The 8949-nt window shown below is 48.4% G+C and overlaps 1 protein-coding gene across 3 annotated transcripts in view; it reads left to right on the top strand.

Moving 5' to 3' along the window:
* The window catches only part of ADA2 (adenosine deaminase 2), a 21270-nt gene extending 14374 nt beyond the window's left edge, over positions 1-6896 (top strand). For all 3 annotated transcript variants that reach the window (XM_005425287.2, XM_031060527.1, XM_031060526.1), the window contains 5 exons: positions 756-846; positions 1134-1242; positions 1947-2104; positions 2930-3132; positions 3777-6896. In XM_005425287.2, coding sequence (XP_005425344.1) covers positions 756-846; positions 1134-1242; positions 1947-2104; positions 2930-3132; positions 3777-3885 — 670 coding nt within the window. In that variant the 3' untranslated portion in view covers positions 3886-6896. The remainder of the gene's footprint in view (positions 1-755; positions 847-1133; positions 1243-1946; positions 2105-2929; positions 3133-3776) is intronic.
* The last annotated feature ends 2053 nt before the right edge of the window (positions 6897-8949 follow it).

Genomic DNA, 8949 nt, shown 5'->3' with positions numbered 1-8949 from the left:
AGCCCAGGCAGGGCTGCCTGTGTGTGTGTGCCAGCCATGCCTGCTCTCCTCTGAGCCTGATGCACTCCCCCACCCTGCAGACACTGAAGCAGAGACAGCAATGCCCGAGTTTGGGCACTTGGTGTGGCAGAGGTCCCATGGGACCCGGCACACGCCGCTCCCCGCAGCCTGTGTACGGCATGTTCATGCTGCTGCCCTCCAAGGCAGGCAGATGCCATGAAGTCATGTGAGGTGATCCTCAGCAAGCAGAGCAGACCTCTCAGCAGCACTGACCCGCTCTGCTTTGGCACCATGCCCTCTCCAGTTCAGAGCTGGCTTGTCCCTCTGGCCACAGTCTGCAAAATGCACTGAGAAGTTTAAATGTGATAGGGCTGGAAGAAACCTAAATGGAAAACTCTCTTGAAATGCAGTTAGTGCCTCACCTCCTAACAAAACAGCTGGGAGGAAACAAAAAAAAATTAAACATTTTCTCTCCACATTGTTGTGTTCCCTTCCCTGCTTGGTAAATGGGAAATCCAGCCTCAACTCAAGTGACAGCAGGGTCTAGCCAGGCATTTCCTGGTCATTCATGGGTTTCGTTTCATAATATCAATTTTCTACTGCTGTTCCTCTAGAGACCTGAAGCTGGTTGTCAGATTCAAGAGCAACTTGTATTTTGGAAATACCCCTGGGGGCCCCGTTTCACAACTCAAACCCTGAGAAGGCAGACCCATGGGAGTCAGCTTCTGCAGCTCTTTCTCTCTCTTGCTCTCTAGGATGCTGAATGTCTCCCAGATTAAAGAAGATATCATCACTGCCATGGCACTCAGAGCCCGCTTCCCAGACACCCTGGCAGGCTTTGACCTGGTAACTGAATTTCTTCTGACCCCTGCTGATATAACCACATATATCCCGTGGCATATGTTCTATACCAGAGCCAGAACCTCTGCTGCTGTACTGAAATCAGTGTTAATGAATTGCAAATCCTCCAGCTAAGGATTTTGTTCAGGGTAATTGACAAAATCCCCTGAAAGAATCAGCTCCCTACCCCACAGCATTGTAATTTCAGCACAGCTGGCACTTCATTTATACAGAGCTGTAAGTCCCACCATCTTCCCAAGCATGCTCAAAAATACCTTTCTGCTTTCCCCCAGGTCGGTGATGAGGACAAAGGTCATTCTTTATGGGAGCTGAAGGATGCCCTGACCATCCCATATTCCATGGGGGTCAACTTGCCATACTTCTTCCATGCTGGGGAGACTGGTGAGCATGAGGACTCAAGGCTTGTTACTGCTTGCAGAGGCAAGCAGTAACTGCTTGCAGTGCTGCTCCCCCTTGGAACAGCACTCACTTCCCATCCACAACAGCAGCAGAGTCCCCCAGTCATCATTTTACAATGCAAGGTGAAATAATGCTTGAGCCAGACTTGAGTCTTAACTGACCAGGCCATCAAAGCAACTGATGTACCCTTCATTCCTGGGGCAGTGTATTATTATTGGCAAAATATTATTCAGTCTGCATTGGTGGGATTTATCCTAACCAGGAGAGTCTGTCTAACTTGTGCCTTGTGTGTTGCATGTTGACATCTACAGAAAAAGTGTGCTTACCCTGGGCTCCCTTTATAGCCACAGGCAGGAGCAAGCCCTTCTAAGCCACAACACATTCTAATGCACAGGCTACTCCCCAATAATTGTTACTTCTCTCCATTGACAAGTCATGGAGTCCAACATAATTAACTCAGCTGCAAGAGCAATACTGTAAGCATCTAAAGCCAGGTGAGATCTCTATGCTGGGCAATATCCTGGGCAGATTTAGATCCCTGCTTCACTGAAAATGCAAGTGCAAACTTTGAGCATGAGCAACCCTCTCACCTCACATCTGGGACATCTATTAACAAAATCATCTAGCAGTTTGAGGAGCTTTATTTCCTAATAGCACTGCAGTGACTCTTGTCTGTCTCTGCTCAGACTGGCAGGGCACCTCTGTAGACAATAATGTGCTGGATGCATTGCTACTGAATACCAGCAGGATTGGCCATGGACTCGCTCTCATTAAACACCCAGTAGCCAAAAATTTGTCTCTGAAGAGGGATATTCCTGTAGAAGTCTGTCCCATCTCCAACCAGGTATGTTGTTATGTGGCTGGGTCACTGTAAAGGGGTTCACCATTGCTGTGAGGGCCAGCTGGGGGGCACCTACAAGTTTTGATGCACACAACCGGGCTTAGTTTCCTTTGCAGCACCTTACACTGCACTTTGCTATGTAAGGTGCTGCAAAAGTGAATACATTTAAGGCTTGTAGTGCCAGTCAGCAAAAAAATAATTTAAAATCCTATCCAGAGGAACCTGGAAAGGCAGTCCTCCCGAGTGGAGATGAGGCCCAGAGACACAGAGGTGCCTTAAGAGACATAATTGAAAATACTTCAAAACCAGGAGGGCCAGAGGCTGAGAAGCAGGGATTGTAACTGGAAGTCCTTGGTTTTGCAGAATTCATAACCAGTGGGAACTCTTTTGCAGCACATTAGAGTGTTGCCATTGTCCCCTGGGTGCAGCAGAAAGGATACTTAGGGTGGAGATTTACTGGTGTGAGCCTTAAGGGAGAGAACCCTGATACCAGCTCCAGATGCCTCAAGCTAAGCACCACAGCAAATGTGTAACCAAAAGACTGTTCCTGAATTGCTCACAGTCAAATTGTTCTAAATAAGCACAAGTTATTCACCCCACTGGACTTGATTAAGGTGATTTATTTAAGAAATTAATCTCCTTGTACAGTCAGTGGAGACAAGCTGCTTCCTCCTGCAGCAGTTCAGAGCAGAAACCATTCTGAACAGTCCTCTGGAGCCTGTCCCTCCCTGACCCCTACCTGCTGTCACAGGCAGCCCTGGCAGGTGTCAGTGACACAGCTGCAGCAATAACCTGCTGAGGGGTTGTCTCCCACTCCTCCCCACCCAGGTCCTGCTGCTGGTAGCTGACCTGAGGAGTCACCCTGCAGCTGACCTCATGGCTGAAGGGCACCCCATTGTGATCAGCCCCGATGATCCTCCCATCTTCGGGGCAAAGGGAGTCTCTTATGACTTCTACGAGGTGTTCATGGCCATTGGAGGGATGAATGCTGACCTGAGGACCCTAAAACAGCTTGCACTCAACTCCATAAAGTAAGTTCATCACCTCTCTCACCCTGTTGTAGTAATCATAAGGAGACTATCAGCTTTCCCCCCTTGCTTGCATTTGGGTTTTGGCCCCAGAGTCTCCTCTGCCACAGGAGCTGGGTTTCTGTTAATCCAAAATCTCCTCTGTGTCTCATCCAAAGGCAGGACACAGGGAGCCCAGAGGCTCCTCTGCCTGTGTTCTCAAGTGCCTTTCTCTGACTCCATGCCCCAGTGTATTCCTCCTTTTCCACTCTTCGTGAACTTGCCTCCACCACCTGGTTCTGGGTTTGGGAGAAATTGTATGTCTTTGTATCACTTGTCTATTTCTGCCAAAATTTGACTTGCTGCAGTGTTTGCCATCTGAGAAACACAGGAAAACAATTAGCATTTCATTCGGGTGTGTTTAACCCCTTTTTCTATTAACTGCTTTGACAGTTCTGCATGTCCAAAAATAGTTTGGATGTGAAGCCCAGGGTCTTCCTGCACATTCCTCAGCTCCTGCCCGTTTTCCACCATGTTACTCTGTGTGGTGCAGGCATGTCCTGCAAGGGTTAATCTCTCGCTGCCTCCTGCCTTTTCATTTCAGTGCTGCTCTCAAAATAGCTGCTCCCTTGTCTCCTGCCTGACACTGACTTTCCTCCTCCTCACAGATACAGCGCCATGCTACCGGACGAGAAAGCCAAGGCCAAAGAGCTCTGGCAGAAAAAATGGGACCAATTTGTGGCTGACCTCTCTGATAACGTTCTAAGGGAGCTGTAGAGAGGACAAGGCTCATCTCAGAAGGCATTTGGCAAGCTAGAGTGAGCCAGACTGATTGCTAAGAGGGAGACTGCTTCTTCCATGTGACCTGAGCAGATGAATGGACATCAAAGTCTCACCTGGTGACTCTGCTAAGCCAGGCTTAATGGGCTTAAAGCTAAGAAGGAGCTGCACTATCCTGTGGAACTCATGGGCTGGAGGTAAAAGGGAGCAGCGACCCTTTAGAGCAACCACAAGGAATCACCCTGCTCAAAAGAGTCAAAACAATTAAAAATTGCCAATGACCAAATCCTGACATCCTTATTCAGGAAAAACAGGCTTTCCAATGAGAGTCAGCAGGAGATTGCCAGCACGAGGATCTCTGAATTTTGCCTTATCATTACAAAATGCAGACCTTGGCCGGAAACAGCAAAGACAAACACCCAGCCATTTGGGCCACTGACCTTCAAGAGAGCAAGGACTGAAAATTACTCTTGTTATGTTTAACCCTGGGCCTGCTGCCAAAATAGCACTGCTAGGTCGAAGAACCAGTCATAGGTCTGATGCCTGCTATTTCAGGACCTACCATGGCTGGAAACAAGCTGGTGGAACTTGCTCCCAGAACATTTAAGCCTGGTTGCACAGTGATCATAAAGGCAGAAGAGAGGTGCCTCAGTTGCCAGCAGTTTTTTTACTACAAACTCTTTTCCTGTCCTCTGGTCAAAAGGAAGACAAAACACATTTCAGGTTAAGTCCAAAACATCCTGGTTTCCCAGACCCAGCTTGATTAAAACTATCCCCCTGCACAAGGCTGTGTTAACACAGACATTTATAGGAAACACCTTTTGGTTTCAGGGAGTTCCACTACCAGCCTTTGTTGCTGTACTCATCGTGCAAATGTGGCTTTATTCAGCCTGTCGGAGATATTTTCACCTTGGTAGAGAACTGCTGTGGATTTCCACAGGGCTCATTTGGACCTCTGTGTTTTCCAGCTCCTTGGCAAAAAACCCCCAAAAACCTACACAAGAAATAGTCTCTTGACAAGCTGATTCCCTGTCTTAACATCATCAAAAATATCAGGAGGAGAACTAGTCGCAGGGAGACTAAAAAAAAAAAAAAAAAACCCAACCAAAACAAAACAAAACGAACTCAGAAAAAAGCAAACTTAAGCAGATTGCTAAATAAATTCAGAAAAATCCTTCAGCACACACATGCCAAGCATGTAGCCAGGATCAAAGAGCATCTTTCCCTGACTCCAGTACAATCATGCTGCTTTGCATCAGTCAAGGGAGAATTGACAAAAATTCCTACTGAAAGACATCTCCCTCCTCTGAAGCACAGACTTGCAAAGGCTGTTGTTTCCTAATCTGACCAGCCTGGGCCAATTGGTTCTCTTTATGCTTTCTGTTAATTGTCTCAAGCAGCTTGGCCACAGTGTTTATTTCCACTGACCTTGGCTGGAACACCTTAGCAGGAGGCAAACACACTTATTGCAGAAGTGGATCAAGCTGCACAGCCTGTGTGCCCTGTGTCAAATTGCCCACAGTTCAGAGGCTGCAACTTCATCTCTGGTTATCCCAGAGAAAATAAAAACCAACCAAACCACACACACTACGAACCCCATCACAGAACACAAATAAAATCACAACAAACCACAGGTGTGTGCGTTGCAGAAGGCAGCAACACAAACGACAGAAATGAAAAAGTGAGAACCCATTCACACCCCTCACTAACTGAGGGGGTTAAGTGCCTTACATCCCCAGCCCTTTCCAGCCACAGCTACCTCTGCTCCAGCTCTCTCTGCCCACACCCCCAACATTTTCCTCTGAAGCATCCTGATGGGTTTTTTTTTCTGACCTCTCCTGGGCCTTGATACAGATTTGGTCCTGGGCAGGAGTTTTATACTGGAGGAGTAGCCAGAGCAGAGCCAGCTTCCCTCCTCCTGCATGGGTGTTGCATCCAGAGCTCAGACTAAAGCCCCTAGGGTAGGCTTTGGTCATGGCCAGGTTATAAATACTGACTTGGGAAGTGCTTTACTTGCTGAGCAGAACCACTGCAAACGAGCAGAATGGCAGCTGACCAGCAACCCAAAGCCCTGTCCCTCTCAGCACCCTGATCTTTCAGCTTTGCTATATGTGGATGGATGAAGATCTTTAATTTGCCATGACTTGATTCTCCCTTAAATAAGCCTCTTTGCTGCCAAGGTGAAGCTAATCATTACAGAGCCATTGTGGGAGGAGCTGAGCTCCTCAACACACAGGTTGACCCATGCCCCTTCCTTTCCTACCACAGCAGAAAGCTTTCAGCTCTTCCTGCACGTGGTCTCTTGAGGTCCTGAACCACTTTTTGCTTACCTGTAGTCCTCCTTTCTCCTCATTACCAGCAGGAGTTGCAGGGCTAGATCTTCCATCTGCCAAATGCTTGCTGGAACCAGTAGTTGTGTCCATTCTGTTCTTGCTTTCCTAGGGAAAGCCTGCTGTGTACATGGCCATTTCCCTGCTTCACAGCTGTGCTGTGATGGGGCCAAGTGCCTGCAGCCACCAGGGTGTGATGCTGGTCAGGATTAGAGCTGAATCAGGTTTCTGCAAAAATCACAGGGGTTTAAAATGGGACAGGTCTGATGCAGCCCTCAGAAATGTGTGACAGAGGGAGGGCCAGCCTGCCTTACTGCTGGGAATCTGCTCTTCCTTAGAGCCTGTCTTAACTGGGAGAAAGGTGCAAATTGGGAAGCCCTGGCTGCATTCTCACCTCTCTAACTCCAAGGTGTGCAAAAAAGGAGGAATTTAGGCTGGACCACAGCAGTTATAAGAGATCAATTCATTCAGCTCCATTGAAGCTTTGGGTAAATTTGGCTGCAGGGCTTCACTGAGACTCAGCTTTTAGTAGCAAAATTCCAAGGGTTTTGCTGCCAGTCTACTCCCTTTTGCCCAGTACCTTGGCTTCCTGCTCACATTTGTTGGCAAATACATCACATACTGCTCCCTTGCTTGTCTCTTTCAGAACATAGTCTATAATTAAATTTTCAAACCTGTCTTAATCGTGGGGGTTATTTTTTTTCTCCATGTTAAAAAGAACAGAAGATACCCAGATTTGATGGGGATGTCTCACATCACTCAGCCTGGAGGGATCAGGGAGCCTGAAATGCCTTCTCAGCATGCTGCAAAGGGCAGTTTGATGTGTAAAGCTAACACAGTGTTAAGCCTGAGTCACCTGGCCAAGACACTACCCAGGACCCCTGTTCCCCCTTCCCCAAGCCCCACAGCAGCTGCACCCAGCTCAGGGCTGTGTTTTGATACAGACACCACCTGACAGACAGGATTTGCTCCTGCTGCCTCTCCTCCCACTACAGTTTTGTACCATCTCTGTGGTGGTTACAGCACGGGAAAGTAAAGGAATGACTGGAGGTCATTTACCTCCTTTAACCATGATTTTAGGAAGGGAATAGAGGGAAGTGAGGAGAAGACTAAATGATCAGGCCATTCTTTTCAAATAATTGCCTTGTGGAGCACCAGGTGACTCCAGGGTACAAGGTGAGGCTCTTTGCCCAAAGTACTGCTGGTGGGCATGGGAAGAAAGTGCCAGCTTGAGAGAGCTTCAATATCTGAGATGAAAGAGGAGGAGGCAGCCACAAGGGTGGTGGGAGGCTGAGCAGAGCAAACATAGAGGCAAAAAGAGCCTGCTTCAGTCTCCATCCAGACTCAGGAGCAAGGAAGGAGAGTAGAAAATCCATGGAAGTTTCTGTTACAGTTACTTCAAGCAGCCATAGCAATACTTAAAGCCTTTTGCCTGTTATCTCCCCCATCTGTCACTCCCTGTGGCCTCTTCAGGTTCAATTTGTTTGAATGGGAGGTGGATGGAGCTTTGTTTGCAGCACAAGTGTTTGCTGCAGAGCATCTTATTCTGCCTTTGGGGTAATTTAGAGGATGAAATGTTTGCCTCCTGGTCACTGCCTGCCAGGAAATGGCTGATCCAGCAAGGTGGTTGCTGTCAAAAATCATGCCAATAAAACAGAGGAGCAAAGTAAATGGCTGAAAACAGAGATAGGCCCGAGCAAGCAGCTGGATCTATCTGTCATGTGAGCCTCCATCACTGCAGTGGGACTATGCAGGTGCCAGATGCTAAGCAAAGCCCTCTGGCCATAAAACACAGGGCTGCAGATGTGTTTTTCCACCAGCTCCAAATGATCAGCCTGCTTCAGGTTTTCTTCCTATCTAAGTCTCTGAATTAGCCTCTTCACAGGTAGCAGAAGGACATTTCTTTGGTCAGAAACCTGTGGCTCTAATTGGCTCAGACGTTAATTCCTTTCTTTCCAGGCTTGCAGCAGTTGCAATCACAGCAGGTCTATCAAGTGTTTTCTGTGCACTGAGGGACAGGCAGGTGAAGGGTCTGGCTCTCAATTCTCCTGGTTTGTCATTTTTATCAGGTTGTGTCCTCCCCCTTGGTCATTACAGGATAAGAAAGGCATTTTACTGTATTTTCTCAACCTTTAGCTTGTCCATCATTCCACGAGCAGGCTGCAGCATGGGAAGGGGAGAGATAAACTGTGGGGGGAGGGTTCAGGCCATTAGAGCCTCTGCAGTAAGGACAGAGATGGAAGGTGGGGCTGCAGTCGAGGGGGATGTGAGAAGGTCAGGAAGGGGGAGTGATGACAGGGCTGTGAGTCCAGGGAAAACAGAGCTGCAAAGTTTACACAGGCACCCACGGGAGAAGGCTGTGGGCAACTGCCTGCTTCGCTTGTCTTTATAGTGAGCTGTGAGAGGGGGTGGGAGACATCCAAGCACGGCGTGGACAGGGGAAGAAGAGGGAGTCTCCTGTGGGTGGTGTGAGAAGGGCAGACAGACAGACGATCCCTAGGGGTATTTGGGGTACAGCTGTTACCAGATGTGCCCGCAGAGGAAATCACGAGGTCTGTCCATGCACAGCAGTCGGAATGGGAAGCTCCAAGCAGAGTCACAGAGAAATTCCCAACGCTGAAGGGAAAAAGACACAACGACAGGGATGATGGGCTAAATCCTGCCTGCGGGTGCAGGGAGGGCTGGGGCTCAGCAGGCTCTGCCCAGCGCGGCACTTGGCACCCCTGCCGCT

Source organism: Geospiza fortis, unplaced genomic scaffold (genome assembly GCF_000277835.1).
Source record: "Geospiza fortis unplaced genomic scaffold, GeoFor_1.0 scaffold13, whole genome shotgun sequence".
Classification (NCBI taxonomy): domain Eukaryota; kingdom Metazoa; phylum Chordata; class Aves; order Passeriformes; family Thraupidae; genus Geospiza; species Geospiza fortis.
Note: the sequence above shows the minus strand (reverse complement) of the source record. Positions and strands in the feature narration are given on the sequence as shown.